Source organism: Penicillium verrucosum (assembly GCF_028828655.1).
Source record: "Penicillium verrucosum strain IBT 35672 chromosome Unknown utg000001l_segment0_segment0, whole genome shotgun sequence".
Lineage (NCBI taxonomy): Eukaryota > Fungi > Ascomycota > Eurotiomycetes > Eurotiales > Aspergillaceae > Penicillium > Penicillium verrucosum.
Genome location: NW_026643210.1, coordinates 5,229,546 through 5,254,067, shown reverse-complemented (window position 1 = coordinate 5,254,067; position 24,522 = coordinate 5,229,546). Strand labels below are relative to the sequence as shown.

The 24,522-nt window shown below is 41.2% G+C and overlaps 5 protein-coding genes across 5 annotated transcripts; 3 read left to right on the top strand and 2 right to left on the bottom strand.

Moving 5' to 3' along the window:
• Nucleotides 1–601: 601 nt before the first annotated feature.
• Nucleotides 602–2,383, top strand: N7516_001933 (MFS transporter; the record flags this gene model as incomplete). Its single annotated transcript, XM_057214653.1, has 2 exons — nucleotides 602–859; nucleotides 932–2,383. The coding sequence occupies 2 exons, from the start codon at nucleotides 602–604 to the stop codon at nucleotides 2,381–2,383; spliced, it is 1,710 nt and encodes a 569-aa protein (XP_057076536.1).
• Nucleotides 2,384–11,093: 8,710 nt separating this feature from the next.
• N7516_001932 (monooxygenase sphC) lies at nucleotides 11,094–12,071 on the bottom strand (the record flags this gene model as incomplete). The annotated part of the gene is made up of 1 exon (XM_057214652.1): nucleotides 11,094–12,071. The coding sequence occupies one exon, from the start codon at nucleotides 12,069–12,071 to the stop codon at nucleotides 11,094–11,096; it is 978 nt and encodes a 325-aa protein (XP_057076535.1).
• Nucleotides 12,072–12,859: 788 nt separating this feature from the next.
• N7516_001931 (reducing polyketide synthase sphB) lies at nucleotides 12,860–20,559 on the bottom strand (the record flags this gene model as incomplete). The annotated part of the gene is made up of 4 exons (XM_057214651.1): nucleotides 12,860–14,671; nucleotides 14,733–15,026; nucleotides 15,088–19,825; nucleotides 19,877–20,559. The coding sequence occupies 4 exons, from the start codon at nucleotides 20,557–20,559 to the stop codon at nucleotides 12,860–12,862; spliced, it is 7,527 nt and encodes a 2,508-aa protein (XP_057076534.1).
• A 109-nt stretch (nucleotides 20,560–20,668) lies between these two features.
• On the top strand, nucleotides 20,669–20,851 carry N7516_001930 (uncharacterized protein; the record flags this gene model as incomplete). Its single annotated transcript, XM_057214650.1, has 1 exon — nucleotides 20,669–20,851. One exon carries the CDS (start codon nucleotides 20,669–20,671, stop codon nucleotides 20,849–20,851), a length of 183 nt encoding a protein of 60 aa, XP_057076533.1.
• Nucleotides 20,852–20,953: 102 nt separating this feature from the next.
• Nucleotides 20,954–22,482, top strand: N7516_001929 (aminoacyl transferase sphA; the record flags this gene model as incomplete). Its single annotated transcript, XM_057214649.1, has 3 exons — nucleotides 20,954–21,797; nucleotides 21,857–21,999; nucleotides 22,057–22,482. 3 exons carry the CDS (start codon nucleotides 20,954–20,956, stop codon nucleotides 22,480–22,482), a joined length of 1,413 nt encoding a protein of 470 aa, XP_057076532.1.
• Nucleotides 22,483–24,522: the final 2,040 nt, after the last annotated feature.

Genomic DNA, 24,522 nt, shown 5'->3' with positions numbered 1-24,522 from the left:
CGGCTAAACCTAATTAGGCCTATGAAATCCATAAATGATAATTGCTTTTGTTGCATTCTTTTTGGTATGGACCTCCGTAGTATCATTCAAGAAGACTGGAGAGCCACCGGATCCACTGGGTCGGCCCGAAGCGGATATTGCCGTTGCCTGATCACGACATTTTCCTACTTCGGCGTAGCTTCGCGGACCGGGATCCGTCCCGCGGACCCGGAGATCGCCCTAAAGAAATCCAGCCCGTGGGAGGTGCTGTCCGACGCTAGCCAAGATGGAAATTTTTGTAGGTACATGTAAATGTGTATTGGATCAGTATATTACCATATCAAGGTTACATTTCCTGCCCCTACCTCTTGAATGCGCCCCCTCTCCTTATTTCAAAACCCCCTGTTCGGCGTACTCCACGTGATGATTCATGCTGAGTCAGAACAATTTCCCAGAACCCTTAGGAAAGGTTCTCTCAGGGGCTCCGGAATCCAAAGATCACTCCAAACACACTCGCGCTTGTCAGGGCGCTACCAGCTACCAATCGAGCTACTGCACATCTTATCTCCACCTTCAACTTTAGCCCTGGCCCTGACGCGAACGGTGAAATATTGTGTTCAAAATGGGCTTCTTTCAGTGCAGCACTAACAAGCCCGAGATATCCGCTCCCGAGGTTTCAGTTCAACAAGATGCGGAACCCAGATCAGAAAAGACAGGGACTGCAGAGAAAGAGATGGACGAACCCATAGAAGCCAACGATGTGAGCGATGAAGCGCAGTCACCAAAGAAACCATTGTCTTTCCACTTGGCATTCATTGGCCTCGCCGCCAGTCTTTTTGTCTTCCAGATGGACGCAACATGTCTGGGTATAGCGCTGCCTGTAAGCCACGAAGATGCCTCTTTTGCTCCAAACATACTTCTCCGATGATGCAAAGGCTAACCCATATAACAGACCATAGCCGGTGATTTAGGCAGCTCAAATTTACAGTCTTTCTGGGCGAATCTGGCGTACACGCTATGTGGCCTCTCCTTGCAACCAGTATGGGCAGCTATCTCCGACGCATTTGGAAGGAAACCGCCTCTCTTCGTATCCATGGCATTATTCTTCATTGGATCTATTGTTTTCTCCACCGCCAAAAACATGAACACGATCATCGTTGGCCGAGTATTACAGGGCCTCGGCGGCGGAGGAATCGACGTTCTCACCGAAGTCATTTTGGCCGACATGACGACGCTGCAGGAGCGTTCGACATACCTTGGCTTAATGGGCATTCCCTCGGCTATCGGTAATATCCTAGGACCATCCGTTGGAGCGCTGTTCGCTTCCTACGCTAGCTGGCGGTGGATTGGATGGATAAATTTGCCTATTCTGGGGGTTGCTATACCGTTGCTGTTTTTCTTCCTCAACTTACAGCAGGTCAAGCTCGAAACCTCTCTCGGCGGCAATATGGCCCGCCTTGATTGGATTGGTATGATGCTGATGATTATCGGTATTACTATCTTCGTGTTGCCTCTTAGTTGGGCGGGTTCTCTATTCCCGTGGGCTTCGTGGCAGACTCTTCTTCCGATGCTTCTGGGGGTAGTAGTGCTTGTTGGCTTCGGATTTTACGAAGCGTACCCAGCGTCACCGATCGTTCCTCGTCGACTGTTCCATTCTACGACTGCGAATATGACATTAGTGGGAGTGTTCTTCCATGGCGCAATTCTAGTATCTCTTTTGCAATATCTACCTTTGCTATATCAAGCTATACAACTCGAAACTCCAATCCTGTCTGCCGTCTCCTTACTGCCGACTGTCATTACCAGTGTGGTATTTGCAGCTATTTCAATGATGATGGTCCCGTTATTTAGAGGATATACGTGGCTCCTCCGGTTCTCGTGGGTCATCCTCACGCTAGGCACTGGTTTACTCGCTTTATTTAACGTCGGATCATCAGAATCAATGCGTTATGGACTTCCGATCTTGTGGGGAACGGGTGTTGCATTGCTCCGTCTCAGTATCCTTCCCATGCAAGCAAGTGTCGAGGATATCAATGACACCGGCCTCGCAATCGGCTTGCTGTTAGCTATTCGCATGTTCGGAGGTCTGGTAGGGCTCACCATTGCTTCAACCATTTTCAATACAACCTTCTCGACCTCGATCTCCTCCTCTTCAATAGAGCTTACCGGATCCCTGGCACCTCTTCGGGACGCCGCCAATGCTGTCAACTTCATTGACAAGATGAGGTTGCTTGATATTTCAGCTGCAACCCTTGATCCGGTCTTGAGAGTTTATCTCAAATGTTTCCAGACCATCTTTTATACAATGACGGGCCTGAGTGGTCTTGGTCTAGTGACCTCATTCTTTGTTGCCGAGATTGATTTGAATCGGAAAAATCTTGGAAACCAACGGTTCGAAGAATAGTTGATGTCGAGTACCAAGCATCATGCATGGTCGAAATTACCAAGTCATTACAAACCGGAAAATCAATGGACCGTCATGATAACGGTACTATACAAAAATATATACATTGCTTAATCAGCAGTGTCCGCATAGATTGGAAAAACAGCGGACTTTGTCAATTTAGTTAGTTAGAGAATTATACATATGTCATTTTGCATACAATTGTCGTGCCCGTCTATTTCTGTCAGTTGATTCAAATGGAGATCACATGACCTACCCAGTTTGAAGCTGAGATTCTGTTAGGATCGCATGGTTTCTATTGGGTAGTACTAATTACTAGCTAAATGCAGAATGTATTACATCAGCGCTAAGCAAGGGCTTGGCCCCCATAGAAAACCCCTGAGCACTTAGTAGCAGTAAGTGCTCTCGCTACCAAGTACTTGGCCAAGTGCCAAGATCGTACTGGCCTGAGGCATCAAGTATGTCAAATAAAGTGGTATTGTAATATATGGGGTACGCAGCAATGGTGTTCAAGTCTCTGTATTTCTGTATCCACTCTCCTAGCAATTTATATGGAGCGGTGACTACATAATATAAATTACAAAACATGAAGGATAAATCAATCCTCCGGTATGCCGGGTATATCGAGTCCATTATTCCAACACACCCCCTTAGCTGTGCCCGTAGGGCACAGCTGTCCAATGAGCTCTGCATGCAGATGTATGCAAATGCATACAGATCTCTCTCTCTCTCGTTAACTAGGGTAGTAAATAACCTATGTCAACCATCCGAAGCATCCGTATAAAGCTCTCGTGCTTCTGCCTGGACAACAACTTCGTCAATCCATCTGCCACTATGCTCGCCGTCGCCACCTAGCACATATTAATGCGCTTTTCCTGCACTTCCTGCCGAAGCTAATGATAATAAATGTTGATATACTAAAGCTTCGTTTCGAATAGACTGCGACATCGCCCGTCCATGGGCACTAGAAAGTGTCCACGGCCCGTGGGCCTTTTGAAATTTGACGCCCATCGCCCACCATTATGCAAAATTAATGCAAAAATTACCCTATTAGGCTATTTTATGTACATAACCAGATCTTGGCAGTATCCACTTTGCCAAGAGTGCCCGCATATGTCTTGGCGACGCTAAAAGTGTCTCCACTTTAACGGGCGTTGTCGCAGTCTAGTTTCGAACGCCGTATCTTCGCTCGTTAATAAACCGATCATTCGCTCGTTATTATAATCGATTGTCAAATTATAGAAAGAGACAAAACTGAGGCTATTTATAAGTCGATACTACTATTACACTTGCTTCCTAGCCTCCGAAAGGCTAAGCAATTCAGCTTAAGTGGTAGATATTATCATAGTAGGCTGTTTGGTAGCCTTCCAATCAATTAGTGTTAGATGAAATATAGGCTATGTAGGAATAAGATGTTAATCTAAGGGATTCGTATTGTAGACTCTAGAGAGAAAAAGAAGAAGAGAAGAGAAACTAGCTACTATCTAAATATAAACCTAAGTCCTATAGGTCGAGATTATATATAGCCCTATATAGCTATTACGTGACTCTAATACCCCCTTTAGGATAAAGACTATTACTATATCTCTTTATCTCTACTAATAAAAACTCTCTATTTTATTTTCTTATTTTCTACTATTTCCTATATATTAAAAACCTATATCTACCCGTAAAATTTAGTATATAGATTAATTAAGACCTAATATCCGGATAAACTTTATATATACTTCTTTATTAAGCGCTTTTATAAACCCGTCGGCGACGTTACTCTTCGTCTTAACGCGCTATAAATCGATCTTTTTCTAGAAAATAGCGTCCTTAACGAAAAACTACTTTATATTAAGCTAATATATATTATTCTTATATAATTTCTTATCTATTAGTAACTATATATTAATATTATCTATTAAAATAATAATTAGATTACCTATCTTAAAAAGATTAAATATTTTAGTAATCTTTAAAATCTACTAGATATTCCTAATAGATCGATCTAGAGTATACTATTCTATAGCTATTAATAATAGAATTATAATACTCTATTTCTTTAAATACTAAATAATAGGTATATTACCGAAAAACTAAATAGTACCTTCTATCGATTTTAAATTATACTAATTACTATATAAAGTATTAGTATATATAAAGAATAAGATATTATCTACCCCTTTTAATATTATATTAAAGTATATTATATTATTAAGATATTTATAAATAGTATAAACTACCTATAAATTATTAGTAGTTAGAGAAGTAAAATAATATTATAACTTTATAATACTAAATTTAATATTAGGCTTAGTTTTAACTACTAACTAGTTAAGCCTACTAATTAAAGACTAGAATAAAATATATCTTTTTTAATCTAAAAAAGCGTTAGGATCTTTATTACCGTTATCCTATTTATAATTTAGAGAAAGCGGAATTAAGATTAGAGAATATATCTATATTTTTACTAAATAAAGTACTTCTAAATAATATACCTATTATATTATCTAAATTATTCTTTTATTATAATTCTAAATAATAGTATTATTAAAAAAATAAGATAGTTCTCTTATATTTTTAATCTTAAATTAACCTTTTATTTACTAAAAAATTATCTCGATCTCTCTATTAATTAGAGCTATATTAATAAAATTATTAATATAAATAAAAAAAAATTATATTAAACTATTATATATCTTAATATAGATATATAGATTATTATTAAAAGTATAAAATCTAATTTTAACTAGTCTTCTATTAAGTTCTTTATTCTATAGAGCTACCGAATTATAAAGACTAAATAATACTTACTATAACTAATAAACCTAATCTTTACTTCCGATATTAGATTTAGAGTATTTAAAACTTACTAATTAAATAATATAGACTATCTCTTAATCTTTATAAGAAATATTAAGATATATAGCTATTATATTAAACTAATACTATTTATAACCTCTTTATATAATAAGTATAAAGATAATCTTTATAAGAATATTCTAAATAACTAGAGTATAGAAGATTAAATCCTCCTTTTTCTACTAATAATTATTATAAACTATCTAATATATTTTAAAATTATAAATAAGATTATCTTTTATTATTTTAAGATTAAAAATCTATTAACTTAATAGAGGTACTATCCTTAGCGGCTTATAAATAATATTAAAAGTCTTTTTTATATAAATATTATTAAATTAATCTTCTATCGCCGCTTATTAATAGTCTAAAAATCGAGAATTTATTATCTTATTATAAGATTAAAGAATAATAATATCTTTAATATATAAAAACTTATTATTATAAATAAAAGAAGTATTCTATTTTATAATAACTCTCGATTTTATAAGTCTCTTTTTATCTTAATTATTATTATTATCTAATCCTTTATTAGTATTATTATTATCTTATAAAATATCCGGTTTTATAATAATTCGTTTTAATTATTTTATTTATTTCGGTTTTATTTTTAGAATCGATATAGTCTTAGTAAGTTCCGTAGGAAAACTATATTATTTAAGCGATTATCTTATCCGGCTTAATTATCGGGGAATAAAGTATTTTAGTAGAATAGAAGCTATCTTAATAATAGAACTATCGATAATTATTTTAACTAAAACCTCCTAAGGTAATCCGATCTCGGAAACTATCTTTATATATAGTTTAAAAATAGGCTTAGAAATCTAATAAGAACTAGGCTAAACTACTACCTACTCTTCCTCTAAAATAATAAGATTATAAACCTCCTATATAAAAACCTTCTATAGAGAAATCTCCTATAAAGAAATGTCCTATAAAGAAACCTCTTATAGAGTATCTTCTTAGAATATTCTAGATAAATACTAAGAAGAAGTAAGAATAGCCTATTATATAAGAACTTTTATATTATAAGTAGCTCGCTATATATACTATCCTTAATAAATAAAACTATTATATTTACTATCTTTACTATTATCCTCTTTAATCGACTAATAAATAACTAGAGACTCTAAAATAACCTCTAAAACCGGAGATATTATTACTTATTTTCTAGGCTATAATAGGACTAGCGGAAGTAATAGTCTATTATCTATATAATTAACTATATAATATCGAATTATCTTATAAATTTATAGTTAAAGAACTAGATATTAATATATTAATTAAGGAACTAACTAATAAATTAGCTACTAAATAATCTATTTTTTTAGCGGTAGAAGGTAAGCCGGTTTAACTTACTTCTAGAAATTTAGTTATTAAAATAGAGATTAATCTTTAATCTCTTATATTCTAATTAATAGCTTTAGTATAAATAATATAGTTTATACTCTTCCTAATATATCTAGATCTATAGAAGCTTATTTTTATTAAATTATAGATCTTAAAACCTAAATTACTATCTCTAGCTATTTATTAATAATAGAAATCTATAGAACTAGCTTTAGTCTAATTATAATCTTCGGATCTTTATAAGATTATTTATCTTTCTTAATTATAAAATCTAGAATATATAAACTACTTTTTTTATAAAGTACTTTAGTATTATTATCTAAATTAAGATCTTTAAATATTAGTTTTTTAGCTAAAATATCTTTCTTTAGATTATTATCCGATTAAAAAGAGTTAAAATTAAGTTTATTAGGAAAAGTAATATCCTATAAATAAATAATCTTCTTTAAAATAGGATTTTATATCTTAAAGATATAACTATTCTTATTTTTATAATTAACTAAATATCCTTTAAATATATAAGTAACTAATTTCTCTAATTAAATATATATCTCTCTTAGAATATAAATAAATATAATAGTATCCTATATATAAAGATATTTTAAATTAACCTTCGTTTTATTAAGACTAAGATCCTTCTATTAAGAAATAATTAGTATCTTTCTAATTTTTAGATTAACTAAGCGATTATAAATATAAATTATAATATCTATTTAGTAAGATTAAAGCTATTTAAAAAACTTAGCGTTTATATTTATTATATATTAAATCTAGTTAATATAATTATTTATACGCTTTATAATACTATTTAGTTCGGGTATATAGATAAGTATAATTTTAAAAACTATACCTTTTTTCTTTATTTATAATTAAAACTTATAAAATTTAGTTCTTTTATTAATCTATTAAAAAGCTAGATAACGTCTATAAATAATCTTCTATCTCTTATAAAAAATAATTATATAAGATATAATCTCTTCTTTAATTTAAAAGTATAATCTTTTAGTATATTAAGTATAATTATCGATAATTAATACCTAATAATATTTATTATAAGATCTAGATAAATTTATAGTTTATATATTTATATAAAACTTTATATCTAGCTTCTCTATATAATATTATATATCCTAAGAAATCTACTTCTTAGCTTTACTAAGTTAATAAGTTTTATAATTAAAATTATAAATTTTAATCTAGTCTTCTTTCTTTAGAAGAATAATATTAGAAAGAGAAGCTTTAATATATAGTTTTTTTATATAACTAAATTAATAATAAATTTTATAAGTCGAAATAAATTTATTAATTTAATTAAACTCTTTATCTAAATTCGAGTTTAAATTAAAAGAACTTAGTTTATAGAAGTAAGTTATTTAAATAGTCGTTTAAATAGAAGATTATTATATCTTCTTTAGAATTACTTTTTAATAAAGTAGACTATTAATCTAGGATAAATTATTAAACTATTTTACTAATCTAACTTCTTTTTTATTCTTATAAACTAGTTTTAAAATAATTAGATTATAGTAGATATTATAATCCGCTTTAAGAGTATTAGATAAAAGTAGATAATCGGTAATTACTATATTATAATAGATATTAATAAGAATTATCTTAATCTTATCTTCTAAATTTTTAATTTAAATTAGCGCCTTATTATAACTAATTACTAATTAGACCTTATTATTAGTATTTATATAATTATATAGCTTTTTACTAGGCTTATAAGTTAAATATTTATAGAAGTCTTTATAATATCTAATAATTATTTTAGAAGTACTACTATTAATTATTTAATTATTCTTTAAAGAATAAGCTATATTAATATAAGTAATACTAGCTTTATCTTTTCTTTTATATATAATTATATAGTATTAAGTATTATTATATAGCTTTTATCTCTTTATAGATAGATCCTTTATTAGATAGAAATATATCTTAATAGGATATCTAATATATCTATAATAAATATATTCTAAATTATTTATATATTATAGCTATTAATTATACTATTATTCCGTCTATTTATTAATTAACTTATCTTTAGGCGGCGTATTCTTTATATCTTAATACTATTCCTTCTAATTATTTTAATTATCTTTATTATTATTATTATCCGATCTAGAGTTATATAAATTATCTTTATAATCTCTACTATTATAGCCTCGACCTCTTATTCTATCTTTATATTAATTATTATTATTATTATTCCTTATAATATTAATAAAAGCTTCTAGATTAAATAATAATAAAGTAGGGATATCGCGTATTTTAATTATTAATATCTTATATATATTACTAAAAACCTTTTTTATAATAGAATCTAGTATCTTATCTTTTAAAGTCTTATAAATAAATATAACCGATTTAAGTTTATCTTTTAATTATTAAAGTATTATAAATAATACTCTAAATAGATAAGATTTAATTTTATATATACTAAGCTAGTTATATTAGGTTTAGTAGATATTAATATAGTCCTTTATAGAACTAAAGTATAATCTTTTTATCTTATCGAATTTAATTATCTTATATCTTATATTATTAATAATATTAATACTACGAATAATAGACTTAATTTTATATAGTATATAATTAGTATAAATTAGGAAACTATTTATATATTCTTTAAGAGTTATAATAATCTTTTAATCTAAAAGACCTTTAATCTATCTACTAAAAATCTTCGACTAATATCTTTATAAATTATAATTAGGATCGAATTCGATAGGACGAGAAAGATTATAGTTAGTAATCTAATCGATTCGCGTTATACTTAATCTATTAATAATCTATTATTTCTATCTTATTAGATTACTACTATTAAAAGCTAATTTAATACCCTTATTAAGCTTAATTTCCTTTACTTCCGGAAGATTAGTCCTCTATATATATATTTATCTAATAAGACTATATTATTATTATTATTAACTATTAGAAATAGGATTATATTACTAATAAAAAGCGGGGAGAGAATATAAAAAACCTTCTCCTCTATTATTATTATTATTATAGGAACTAGTTATTTTAACTATACGCCGAGTATCTATCTTCGGTCTTAATCGAAAGAAATACGCGAAGCGATACCGTCTATCGCGTCGATAAGGTAACTATAGAAAACGAAGCTTTCTAGATAATTAGAATAATAAAAATATTAACTTATAATAAGATCGTCGATAAAAATTAATATTAATAATAGGATCGATAGTCGAAAAGTAGAGATACGGAACGGGCCGAAAAACGCGTCCTATAAAAGAAAAATAAAAACTCTAATTAGTTAAAAATTTTAACAAAAAGATGCTCGGAGTCGTACGAGTAAGGGCTAATAACCTATTAGATAGAATATAGGCTATATAGGAATGAATGTTAACCTCAAAGGATTAGATTTGTAGACTCTGGAGAGAAAGAAAAGAAGAGAAGAAAAACTAGCTACTGTCTAACAATATCCTGAGTTCTGTGGCTCAGGATCACCTGCGGCCCCACATGGCCGTCACGTGACTCCAACAATATCCTAGGATTACGTAATATAGCTAGTTAGTGCCTTAGGCTATTGATTATATAGTGATCACGTGATCGCTATCTAATCTAGCGTAGATTAGATATATTACCGCCTAATCTAGCGTTAATTAGATATATCACGTGATATACTACGTAATATAGGTAGTTAGTGCCTTAGGCGCCTTAGGCTACTTATTATATAGTGATCGCCGCCTAATCCGGCCTAGATCGGTATATATCACGTGATTATAGGGTACTCACGTGATCGCCGCCTAATCCGGCGTAGATCGGTACTTACGTGATCGCCGCCTAATCCGGCGTGGATCGGTGTATATCACGTGATTATAGGGTACTCACGTGATCGCCGCCTAATCCGGCGTAGATCGGTATATATCACGTGATCTATATAGGTCACGTGCTTTATTAGGCACCAAGGCATCTATATCTCAAAGTCGAGTCACGTGACTAACCCTACCCTGTTCACATGACTGGTCAATTCTCCAGCCAATCAGAGGCCAGGATCTCAGAATTCGCAAGACGGAATTTTAGGCATAGTCTGTTGGGTACCTTTTCTGTAAATTTGCTTCGTTGCGCTCAGCAAAATAAATAAAATACCCTAAAATTACTAGCTTTTCTGTATAACTTATATATATTATAAGGTTAGTCGTATTTATATTATTTATAGTACTATAGTACTCCCGCTATAGCACTATAGTACCGAACTAAAGGCCTAGTGCTACTAAGCCTTAGGGCTATAGTACCGAACCAAAGGCCTAGTGCTGCCGCAGCACCGGTACTGCAGCACCGGTGCTACGGGACTTGTCAAGGCCTAAAGTAAGCAAACACTACAAACCTCTCGGGAGCACAAAGCACCTTGAGATCAGCAGCTCTATTGAGTTAAGGACACAGTAAATAATTTTGTTTCATTTGTTTTATTATTGTCCGGATATATTGTGATATACTTTCCAACAAGCACATAATTCAAACATCGTAGATAGGCCTGCAATTCCATTCTCTAAACATTCTCATAGTCAATAGTATCCCACTGCTTAGGCTGATTGATAACATCCTGCAACTGCTCCATAGCCCCCTGAAGATCATCCAGCCCCAGATGCAACGCCAGCTCAAGATAATCCTTGGTCCACAACCCCGGCGAGCCACGCGGGTACTGCGACCTAAAACCAACAAACCTCTGCGCTCTCTTCGACAAAGCTTTCGCAGTTTCCAACGTAATAATAAACGGATGCGCCTCAGATGGCGTCAAGAAACTCGGAATAACAGTAAGCTGGATACACTTCCGCTCCATCTCGGTCTTGTTCTCGCCCATGGCATGAATCACCTTCCCACCAATAAGCAAACAATCGCCCGTCTTCATCTCCGCCGGAATTGTCTGCCCCATGTTGCCGCGCTGGTCAAACGGCCACTTATTGCTCCCAGGAATAAGTCGCGTCGCGCCCTTCTCCTCTGTGAAACCCGAAAACGCAAAGAGGAAGTTGATCTGTGGCTCCGTTCCGTCGGGCCCAAGTTGTGCATACGGCGGGTAAGACGTCAGATCTCGGTGCAGGACCTGTCCCGGCTGGGGACCCAAGGCATTCAGCGTCGTTGCCGCGGACAGCCAGTAGTCGCCATTATGCCCTCCTTCGGTAAAGGTGCGCCTGCAGATGGTGTGGATGAAGTCATTTTCGAGGATGAGCTCGCGGAACGTCGGGCTGTGGTTGATTATGTCGCCGGCGCGCTTGGTCTTTGTGCCGTGGAAGGCTGCTAGGTCTGGGTGCGGCACTCGCGAGCCACGTTGGACGGAGTCCAGGCGGGCTTCCAGTTCGTGGGTGATTTGGTTTGCTTGTGCTTCTGTGAGCATGTTCTTAAGGATTACGCCGCCGCTTTCTTTCCAATGTTTGAAGACTTCGTCTAGCGGTGTGTCGGATGTCACTTCGGCAATTTTGAGGCCATTGGGGATGGCAGTTTGGGGGGTGTCTGTTGGAATGCGCCACATTTTGAGGATTGGGGGTGGCTTGATTCGAGGGAAAGAAGGCGTTTGGACGACTCAATTGAAGTCAACGTGCTTTGTTGTGAAGTTTAAATAACATGAGCACCGTCCACAGGTCGTAAGTTGTTGTGCTCCCTCTCCAATTACTCAATTACTCTTTTAGTCTGTAGCCTCATGTTGTCAGCGTCGGGTCCCGTTCCCCGCAGCCCGCGCGTAGTCGGATCCCGGTCGCGTTTGTTAGAGAGCCCACTTGGTTTTCATTCTTTTCAGCTCGTACCATCCGGGAGATCTTGAATCTTGCATCAAGTAAAATTGTACAGGAGTTGGATGGTGATGTCGGGGCTCAAGACTGTAGACTCTTGGTACTATAGATACCTAGGTAGTTATGTGTCCATGAGCCATATGCACCAGCCACTGGGTCAAGAAAATACCAAGCGTTGGCCTCTACATAGGGCAGATGCCGGTAACGAGACATTCTCAGAGACAGACTTCGCTCTAAATATAAAGCTCTATTCCTTCCAAGATGATGTACTGCTATTAGTGGATAATTTAGATAACCTTGGTATTCCCTGAAAAGGTTGACTCCCGGGGCTCGTTACACGAAAAGCCCTTTACTTTAATTATATGGTTATTGGTTTCTCGGTGACAACTCATGGAATCTATTTAGCAAGGAATTCAAGTTTCCTGCCGATGCGGTTTTCTTCCTGTATCGGGTCAAAAGCAATTCGTGTTGTAGTAAATATATGACACAAAAGGTACAATTCCCCCCAAAGATATCTAGAAAGACAGATCATCTAGCTCTGGTTGTTCTCTGTCGCAATCCGGAAGATCTCATTGGCCGCATGTTGACCGAGCATATCAAGAGATCCAATACTCATCATCTCCAACATAGGAAGATCGAATGAAAACACCTGCTTAATCCAAGCACGCAGCTCAAGAGCAACCAAAGAGTCCAGTCCAAGGTCGAGCAGCGGCAAGCTAGTGTTGAGATCCTCCTGAGGCTTGAGCAGCAGATCCAAAAGCTTCTTGCCGATCTCAACAGCAAAGAGCTTCGATGCCTCAGCGGACTTCAAAATCGAGGGGTCAGCCTGGGCTTTGGTCAAGTAAGACTTGAGAATATCGGTAGAACCGGCAGTTGCACCAACCACGGAGTTGTTGTGGTAAGAGGCCATGCGACGGTCCTTCTTCCAGATCACGTAGTTGCTAGGGTCGTGCAGGGGAATGAGCAGAGCCAGACCAACGAGGAAGGTGTTTTTATGGATGAAATAGGAGTTGTTCTTGGAAGCGGTAGCAAGTGGCTTCTCGGCAGCTTGACTAGGCTTGTTGTGAACCAACATGGAGATTGCCATGGCATCAATGACCTCCTGCTCCAACACGGGCTTGAAACCGCTGCGGGACATTTTGCCCATCATACCCTGGTGCTCTGAAATCCAGCCAACGTCCTCGACAGCACCCATGTCAACTACCGAAGCTGCCAGGCCCAGATCGTTACGATATTGGGCGAAGGCATCAAGGAAACTGTTTCCACTGGCGTAATTTGCTTGACCGGCCTGTCCGACGATTCCGGAGACAGAACTGAACATCAAGAAAAAGTCGAGGTCCAATCCTGCAGCCACAGATGCATTGTGCAGATTCCAAGTTCCCTGGACCTTTGGTGCCACGGATGCTGTCCACTCGGAGAAACTCATCTTGGTGTAGTTCTCATTGGAGACGACCATGGACATCTGCACAATACCCTTGAGGGGGTATGTCGCGGCAGCGATGGCTTTGTTGACGTCCTCGAACTTTGTGGCGTCTCCACTAGCAAGTTTCACAGAGCAGCCCATGCTCTGGAGTTCGTGAACGAAGGCATCATCCTTGTTGGTAAGGCCAGCGCTGCGGGACATGTAGATGATTTCGCGGGCGCCGTGGTCAACCATCCACGTGGAGACAGCCCGACCAATACCTCCAAGACCACCGATCATGAGGTAGGAGGCGGATCCAGGGAATGAAACCGTCAGAGCCCTCTTCGTAGTTTGGAAAGCAATGTTAGCCTCCTCCGCGGCTTCCTTGATCGCCACACCGACGCGACCAATGTGAAGGCCCTTCTCCATGAAGCGGAACGCGTCCTGGGTCTGGGCTGCAGTGAAGATTGTCGTTGGCAGTGGAGAAATGTGTCTATTGTTATAGAAGTCTAAGATGGTAAAGATGAGGGCCCTGGCGATGTGAATTCTCTTCCACAAGCCGTCGATGTCCACACAGCAGTAGTTGCGGTTAGCCAAGAAAGGCTTCATGTCGAGCTTACTGGAGCCGATCAGATCTCGCTTTCCAATCTCAAGCAGTGTTCCAAACTCGGCAACGCAGCTCCAGGTAGCGTGCAGAAGCTCACCGGAAAGTGAGTTCAGGATGAAGTCCATGCCACGGCCTCCGGTTTCCCGCATGACACCATCAACGAAGGACTTGTCGCGGGAGTTGAAGATGCGGTTTCTCGGGATGTTATAGTTGTCCATCAGATACTTCACCTTCTCCTCATTGCCAACTGTGACATACAGCTCTGCCTCCAGCATCTGGGCCACCTGGATAGCTGCCAGGCCGACACCACCGCAGGCACTGTGGATCATGACAGACTAAAGAGAGTGAAGTTGTCAGTCAATTTTCAATCATGAGTGGAATGTTTATGCAACTTACTTGGCCCTTGGTAACGCGTCCAACGTTTATCATCGAGTGAATTGCGGTGAAATAAGGGATAAGCATCGTTCCTGCCTGGTTGAAGGTGAGGCTGTCGGGAATGCGAACACAGACATCAGCCAGGGTAGTGGTGTATGTCGAGAAAGCATCCTTTCTGCAGAAGCAAACGACGCGATCACCAACTTGGAGATTGTCAGGGCTGACGTCTGCTCCCACGCGCGTAACAACACCAGCGGCCTCGATACCGAAGAGACGGACGGGAAGCTCAACAATCCCGAGAGCGACCAGAATATCCTAAACATATTTTGTCAAAATCATATCTTGAAGTTTAGACCTTTTATATGCATAGACTTACGCGGAAGTTCAGACCGGCAGCATATACTTCGACTTCGACTTCGTCCTTGTCAAGATCCTTTCGTGCATTCCGCTGGTAGTGCAGACTGTTAACACGACCAGGAGTACGGACATTCAGAGTAGCCATCTCGTTTGACTCCTCTGAGACCAATAGATCATCTGTCAAAACGAAAGGATGGAATCGAGAAACCTGAATGCGCTCGTTGAAGATAGCCCATTCATAGTCGGGGTTGAGTTCCTCATCGCCCTGTCGGGTCTGAAACTTTCCAAGGACTTGAATGAGATGCTCAACAGACTTAGGGTTGTCGAAACTGTCGACCTGGCAGGTGGCCAAGTTGGCCAGCTGCTCTGTGCGAACTGTTCTGGCGAAGCCTAGGACCTGAGCATAGCGAGGATCGCGGCAGCCGATGTCAATAAGATGGGTGGCCCAGAGCATTCCTGCATCGCGCTCCTGGAGACTAAGAAGGAAAGTCTTAAATGACAGGAATTTGTCCTCATCCATATCGTGGAAGAATGGCTTCTCGATGTCCAAGAGTGAAATCACGTCTTGTCCAACGGGCGCGTCATCACCCAACTTGCACTTGCTCACTTCATAGCCTTGCTTCTCAAGCAGGCTCAGAACCTTGATGACAGCAGGGCCGTCCTGTTCGACAAGAACAGTGATCTTGTTCATGGGCTTCTCAAGAACCTGTCTCGCGATTATGGTTGTGGTAACTTGGTGAGGCTCTTCTGCACCGGCGGTGACAGCTTCCACGTTGCCGAATCCAGCGGCAATAATTTTTGTTTCCCACTCACTCTCGGTCAGGTAAGGGATGTCGGTGCGCTCATTTGTAGCACCCCAGGTCGTGGGAAGCAGACCGAGCACATAGTTCACCCACTTGGATGACGGGCACAGCTCTTGCAGAAGGAGGCGACCTTCAGGACTCAAGAGCTTCTTCACGTTGACCAAGCTTTCCTGGACATTCTTCGTCTCATAAAGAACATTGGAAGCGATGATGAGATCGAAGCCGACTTCGTCGAATCCTTGATCGAAAGGATCACGGCTGATGTCCAAACTGGCAAACTCCATGTTGGGGAATAGCTTTTCTTGGGTTTCAGAGACGACGTATCCAGGGGCGGTCAACGTGTAGTTGGAGCAGAGGACTTCTCCATTAACGTGGGTCAACTCAGCGATGATATCGTGATGAGAGGAAATGCCCCTTCCGGTTCCAATTTCCAGAATACGGAGGTTGGGCTTGGAGTGGCCCAAGGCCCGGATGAACTCACGCCGGTTGAGCTGTCCCAAGAACCCATAGACTTGGGCGAGATCACCTTCTTGCAGAACACTCTCCAAAGTTTCACCAGCGAGGAGATTATCAGTTTTATTGCATATCTGGTGGATGGCATTGGCGACTGGGGCGGCAGAAGTATCAGCAAGCTGGGCCTTGATACTTTCAATCCGGGCTGAGATAGCCTGAGTGTCAGGACCTGTCCAGGTTGATGGCAGCTTGGTCACTGTCGATGTTGATTGAGCTTTAATCCAAGCAATATACTTTTGCAGATGGGGCAGAGTCGAATCACTTGCGCTTTCAGTGAGATGACGCTGGGACAGCAACAAGCAGATTTCTCCGAGCTCTTCAAGCAGGCGAAGGTGCTCTGTATGGCCTGATTGGATATGAATAAGATCATTCACATCCAGGAAGTCGATGTCAGGCCTCCATTCGCATCGCGAAGCAGCATGGTCGTCATTCGAATCGGCTGAGCCGGCGCCATCAGCAAGAGACATGCGGATTCCGGTGGCTTCGACAACAGTCTTGCCCTCGGCTATGCAGCGGCTATCTCCAACGACGGAGAAGTTGCTTGAGAGCTTAGCGGATGAGCTGATTACCATGTCCGAGGAGCATCGGTGAATGGTCACTTTGTCGATGCTAGTCGGGAGCCAGGTCTTGGTCTTGCGAGCATAGCCGTCGACGGCGGCCGCGCCTAGAATCTGAAGTGTGCCGTCAAGCGCGGTGGGGTGAATGAAATAGTTGGCCTCGTCGCCTTGTCTTCCATTGGCGATGTTTCCAAAAGCCTGCTGTTCAGAAGTTGAAGTGGCAATAGTCTCCAAGGTCTGGAAAGACTGTCCAAGGTTCAATCCACCCTTAATCATCTTCTCATACCACTTTCTGACATTAAGCTTTCGAGGCAGGGACTCGGGCTCTGGAGCATCCTCACGGGTGGACGACAGGGCAGAGACCTCTCCGGAGCAGTGCTTGGTCCAGTTCCACCCGTTGTAGGCTGAGACGGAGAACTCCCACCATGGGCTGTTCAAGGAGTTTGTCAGACGATGTGGTCGGAAGTTAGCCATAATCTCCGTCGGCTTCCCTTCGCTGAGCACTAGAGCTGTGCTGACGATGATGTTGCGGATATTGAACCCCTCATCCACATTGGTCAACTGTCTGATGGCCTCGCCTGCAAGAGCAATGTAGCCACAGAACGGGAAGACGATGTTTTCTCCCACCTTGTGGTCACGAAGCCACGGCGCGTTTGTAATGTGGAGCAGGTTCCGCCAGGCAGGCTCAGTGTCACTGCTCTCAGCCACCCTCGCACCGAGAAGGTCATGGTGAGGAGCTTTGCGGTTGCGCCATTCTTTGCTGAGGCGAGATTCATACCAGTAGCTGCCTTCATGATTCCAGGGGTAGCGGGGGAGGTCCGGCAAACAGGCACCGGTTGGGAAGAGGGCCTCAAGATCAATGTCGACGTTGAGTGAGTGAAGTCCTCCGATACCAGACAGGAATGAGGCGGTGCAGTCCTGATTACGCGCCATGGTGGAGACGTAGGGAGCAGGAGAGCCAGCCTGAGAGAAGATTTGTCTCAATGGTCCAGCGAGAGCTCCGTGGGGTCCAATTTCAAGGAATATAGCGTTTTCTCCAACCTCGTGCTCCAGAATGGCAGTGACAGCCTCACGGAATCGAACAGGTGATTCCAAATTGTCCTGCCAGTACTTGGATCCGATGTTGTCCTCGGCACCCAGGATCTTTCCAGTCACACTGGAAAAGAAGAGCTTTGATGGTGCTTTTCCAACCACTTCCTCGCCAATTAAGGTTTGGTAGTCACTTCCAATCTCCTTCATGTGGTATGAGTGGTAAGCCTTGTCAACCTGGAGCTGCCTGCCGAGCATTTGAGGCTGCTTCTCCTTGATAGTAGCGATGACAGATTTGACAGCATCAACATCACCCGAGATAGTAACGCTCTTGGGGGAGTTATCGCAAGCAATGGAGACGTTTGGGACAAGATACTTCTCAGTCTCACTCCAACCCATTCCAACAGCAGCCATGGCTCCTGGCTTTTCCTGCTTGGTAGTGACGGCTCCACGGTAGTGAGCAGCAGTGATGGCTTCCTTGGCAGTGAGAGCGCCGGAGGCATATGCTGCAGCAATCTCACCACTGGAATGACCCACGACGGCGGTGGGGATAACTCCAGTGGCTGCGAGGGTATCGACCAAAGCAATCTGGATAGCAGTGCACAGTGGCTGAGAGAATTCGGCCATGGTGATACGGCTTTTCTTAGCTGGCTTCTTGAGTTCCGCTTCAATCGAGTATTGAGGTTTCTCACCGGCAATGGTCTGCAGGTGTGCATCGAGGGCTCGGATGCTTGCTTTGAAAGTCTTGTTCGATCGCAGCAGCTCACGTCCCATCTGGGGCCACTGGGCGCCCTGGCCAGTGAAGACCATTACAACGTTGGGCGATTTGGTAGACTTGGAGTTTACGGGCTGAGAGACGGTCTCGATCGCCCCGTTGGTAACAATAGCATAGGCTCGGTGCGGCAAATGCTCACGTCTCCTTGCCAGAGTGTAGGCCAAATCGCTGACCTTGTCGGGATTCTTCTCAATCCACTCCTTGTAATTGTCGACCAGTCTCTTGATGGATTTGGCCGAATTGGCTGTGAAGAGCAGGAGCTGGGGTTCCTCTGGCGTTTCGTAAACCGCATCCGGAACATTGTAGGTAGCCGCAGACTCGAGAACAACGTGGGCATTAGCACCACCAATGCCGAAGGAGTTGACGCTAACACGTTCCAGCTTGTTCTTAGGCCAAGGGATGGGCTCAGTGGGAACCGTGAGCTTGGCTTCTTCGAATGGAATGCTAGGGTTTGGAGTGGTGAATTTGATGTTCGGTGGAATGGTGCGATGTTCGAGTGCTTTGACCATCTTCAAAAGGGACACAAGACCGGAAGCTGCCTCTGTGTGGCCGAGATTAGGTTTGACTGATCCGATGTAAACGCCCTTCTCTCCAAAGACGCGGGCCACAGCCTTTGTCTCAATTGGGTCTCCAGTCGGGGTTCCGGTTCCGTGACATTCAACCATGGCGGTCTCACCAAAATCAGTGATGCCACCAAGTTCGTACGCTCTCCGCATCAGAGCTTCTTGTGCTTGTGTGCTAGGCTGGGATAGTGTTGGGGTCTTTCCATCCACGTTATGGGATGTGGATCTCACGACAGCTCGAATGGGGTTGCCGTCCCTAATGGCATCTGCGAGCGGCTTGACGTAGACTGCGGTAACCGCCTCTCCGCGGGCGTACCCATTGGCGTCGGCAGAGAATGTCTTGCAAGAGCCATCGCTTGACAAAACGCCTTGTTCTTGCATGGCCATGGACATTCCTGGTGCAAGAATCAGGTTCACACCACCGACCAGGGCTGACCCACAGTCACCTCGGTTGATAGCAGCACATGCCTCATTTAAAGCAACTAGGGCAGAAGAGCAAGCTGTGCGGATCGTCATACTGTTCGAAATGTGAGTAAATCGCGGTTTGAGCTCTGGCGTATGAACGTACCTTGGTCCTTGTAAATCAAATTCATAGGAAAGACGGTTGGCGACAACGAAATCACCAGCACCGGAAATACGATGGATACCCCATGGCTGACTCTCCTTACCAATCATCTCCAGCCAGTCTTCTCCAAAGTTACCGATATAAGTACCGATAGTCTTGCCTCTCCAGTTCGTCACACCGGCGTCTTCAAATGCCTCACGTGCGACTTCCAGCATGAGCCGCTGCTGAGGGTCAGCTCGCTCTACCTCCGATCGTGTCATCGTGAAGAAGGACATGTCCAAGGTGCCGATGTCGACGTCCTCATCGAGGAAGTATCCATACTCCGTCGATACAGTTCCAGGCTTCTTTGTGTCCGAGTAATATGAGTCGATGTTGTACCGCGATTCAGGGACACGGCATCGACCGTCTTTCTTTGTAAGGAGGAAATCCCAAAGTTCTTCGGGTGTAGTCAAGCCTCCTGGGAGACGACAGGCCATACCGCAGATGGCGATAGGAATTTGGCCATTAGTATGGGTTTCAGTCCCCAAAACACCGTTTGTGCCGTTGACGTTGGCAGATAATCCGTTTGTAGACACACCATCAACGGGCATATCGGCGACATCGTCGTTGGAATGCCCGTTGGTGAACCAATTGGTCGAAGCCACGGGCACTCCGTGGCCTTCGAATGCGTTGTTGTTGATAGTCATGACGGGCCGTTTTCGTGTATGTAGATCGAAAATGCAAATGACCTGTCTCGTGGCAGTGGGATCTGCACTTGACTTTAAAATAAAACATGACAGGCCCAACAACGTACATATGTTCTTGAAGAGTGAGGCTCCTCGGGATCGGCTCGGCAGGCAGCCGTCGCTCCGGCTTACCTACGCCGAGCGGGACCCGCTGAGAGCCCGCGTTGGCAACCCGCCGTCTCGGGCCGGAGCGCCGGTGGGGGCCACAATCGAAGTGTTTGACACTCCTCAATTTGGACATAAATGGGATTGAGATGGGATTGAAAATGAAGAAACTCGTATTTGTCGAACTACAAAGGGTTTCTGATTTCGTTCTCTCGGTCGCATCATAGTCGAAGAATTCAGCTACCTCGTCATGGCAACCACTGACAAAATTGTCTCGGAGATGGCCTTCTGGATGAAGAGCCAGAAGCTAGTGGCTCCCCAGATGAAGGACGCTCCTGTATTCTACAGGAACCTTGAGGAGGCTCTGGATGTTCGACGATCCACCCAGTCCATGCTCACCCGAGGACAGAACACTTGGAAAGATGGCGGCGCCATCGACTTCTGCTCCAACGACCTTCTGTCCCTGGGGCGCACCGGAGAATTGCGAGCCGAGTTCCTCTCTGAGCTGGCCAAATACCCCGACTTTGCGCTGCACTCCGGTGGATCGCGTGTGATGGGCGGCAACTACGACTACATCGAAGAGGTGGAGCAGGAGATCGCCGATTTTCTCGGTGCAGAGACCGCTCTCATGTTCGACTCGGGATTCAATGGAAATGTTGCCATCTACACTTCCATTCCTCGTCCCGGAGATGCCATTGTGTATGATGAGCTGGTTCACTTCAGCACACACACCGGTATGGCCTCGTCGGTGGCTACGACCAAGGTTTCTTTCCGTCACAACGACCTTGATGCCTTCCGTGAGGCTATGATTTCCACTATGGACTCTCAGCCCATGATACAGGATGGTTCGCGCTCGATTCTTGTTTCCGTCGAGTCGGTGTACAGCATGGATGGCGATGTTTGCCCTCTTGTGGAGATGCTCGAGATTGCCAGGGAGATTTGCCCTAAGAAAAACTTCGCCTTCATTGCGGATGAGGCTCACGCAACTGGGATTGTTGGTCCCAGGGGTGTTGGTCTTGTTAAGCACCTCGGTCTTGAAAAGGACATTGCCATTCGCCTCAACACAAGTGGAAAGGCTCTGGCCTGCACTGGATGTGAGAACAACCACTTCACGTAACTTCATGCTGGGCGACATAACTGACAATTTCAAAAGCGGTGGTTCTTGGAAGCGCCACTGTCCGGAACACGATGCTGAATTTTGCTGGTTCTCTGGTTAACACCACAGCTCCCTCCTTCCCTTCGGTTGCTGTTGTTCGATCGGCTTATAACTTGATGCGGACGGGTGCCACCCAGAAGGTATGCAATCTATATATTGACGTGAATTTTTGCGTATCATACTCACAGATCTTCTAGGCCCAAGATAACGTCCAGCATCTGGTAAGACACTTCTTCAAGAGCATGAATTCCCACCCACTTTGGGATGAAGCGACCGACATGGGTCTTCTTTCCATTCCCATCATCGAGGAATCAGAGGAGAACGATTTCGTGACGCACATCATTCCAATCTGGACCCGGCAAAAGTACAACTGGTGGCTGTTCTTTCACCTACAACTGGCTAAAAACGCCGTTGTTCCCATCGACTATCCCCAGGTTCCCAAGGGTAAGGCTCGCCTGAGAGTCATGATCCATGCTACAAATACTGAAACAGAGGTCGATTACCTGGTTTCTACTATTTACGATTTCGTCAAGGAGATGATGGATATCGAGGAGAGTGGGGAGAAGGGAAAGATTCCCAAGGCTGCGCAGCAGATTTACGCGTTGATGGCCGCAAATGCGTAAGGCATGGCTATGTTGAGAACGCCCCTGCATAAGAGGTTCTAGGGGGCAAGAAAGTATAACCACCTATAGATACTGCTAGATCTGAAACGCGGTAAAGCGTGTTGTAGCGAAGCCTAGTCATGAGGAAGATATATAAGAAACTGATTGTGAGCGCGACTGTATTCAGGAATGAAGAGACACCGCTTGTAATATTGATAACTGTCGTGCGTAGGGCGTATAACAGGCGCATTGATATAGTAATATGACAGAAATAGACGGGTACGACAATTGTATGCAAAATGATATATGTATAATTCTCTATAGGCCTTGACAAGTCACGCGGTACCAGTAACGTGCCGTGACTAAGGGTCTACTCCGGTCTCTATAGTACTAAGCTTAGCGGTACTAATACTCTATTCCGGTATTATAGTACCGCGACGGTAGTACCGTAGTACTATAAATAGTATAAATATAGCTAAATTTATAAGATCCTATAACTTATATAAGTTATATAGAAAATCTCTATATTTTTAGATATTTTACTTATAGCTCTAAAATTCGTAATGGTTTAATATATACCAGCTACCCGTAAGCACCTACCGGGGGTGGAAACGTATATAGGTGATATTTTGCTAAGCTTAGTAGAAGCAAATCCGGGGCGGATCCGAGCTAAGATAGCCTATAGGCTGCCTTTCTAGCCTATAGCCGGCTCTTTTTCGGGGCCTATAGTATAGTTTTTATATACCGGATTTTATAGAAGATAGCTAATAGTAGTATTAGGACTATAGGGATATAGCCGGACTATAATTAGCGGGCCGGTTTTTAAAATAATAAATACTAAGGATTATAGACTATATAGATATCGGATAGGGCCGGGTAAGTAGTATTAGGGCTATATAAGATAGGTACCGATTATAGCGTATTAGATCTAGGCTAGGATAGATAGAATTAAAGTTTATTTATAATTAAAGAATATAAAAAAAGGAAATAGGGCCTAGATAAACTATCCTTTATTCTTAGTAGCTACTATTAATTATAATTAGCTTTAGTCGACTATCGATTAGTATATTTCTTTTAAAGATTTAGGTATAAAGTCTATATAAGATTTCCTAGGTTTTATAATTAAATAGCTAGTAAAGATCGGCTATATATCCTAAATTAAATCTATATATATATAGAAGTCTTAATAAAAAAGCTTTTATAATAAAAAGTAGAATATAATAAAGAGCTTAATAGTTACTAATAGATTTCTTTAATAATTAAAGGACGGAATATATATCTAGAATTAGTTAAAAGATAAAGTGTTACAACCTGCCCCTGGACTGGCGAGTTACAAACTAGGCCAAAAGACCACTATATCTGAGCATTACGCTCAGATAGTCCAGGCTCCGTTATATATAGTGCGTGTCATGACATTATCTCCCTTTTTCTCCAGGGTATGACCCCATACCCAACTAGGGATGGTATAACTCAGAGGTAAGCTTTTTTTTTCAACTTGTTTATATGACTTAGAGGTATGGCTTTTGCATTTTAACATGTTCAGATCACGTAGTATCTCCCTTTTTCTCTAGGGTATGACCCTATACCCAACTAGGGATGGTATAACTCAGAGGTAAGCTTTTTTCAACTTGTTTATATGACTTAGAGGTATGGCTTTGCATTTTAACATGTTTAGATCACGTGACTTAGAGGTATGTCTTAGCATTTTAACATAGTCAAGTCAATAACTATACATGTCAGATCATGACTCAGAGGTATTTTTAACATGTTCATATCATAAACTATATATATGTATCTATTATATCGTCGGCCCCTAAGGGTAATGATGACTAATTAAAGCCAGAGCACGCCTTATCAGCCAGGCGAGCGAAAAAGACTCTATGAGCAGATTCGAACGCCCGACCGGTAATGCTCAGATATATTGTTACAACCTGCCCCTGGACTGGCGAGTTACAAACTAGGCCAAAAGACCACTATATCTAAGCATTACGCTCAGATAGTCCAGGCTCCGTTATATATAGTGCGTGTCATGACATAAAGACTATTTATATAAAAGGTTAT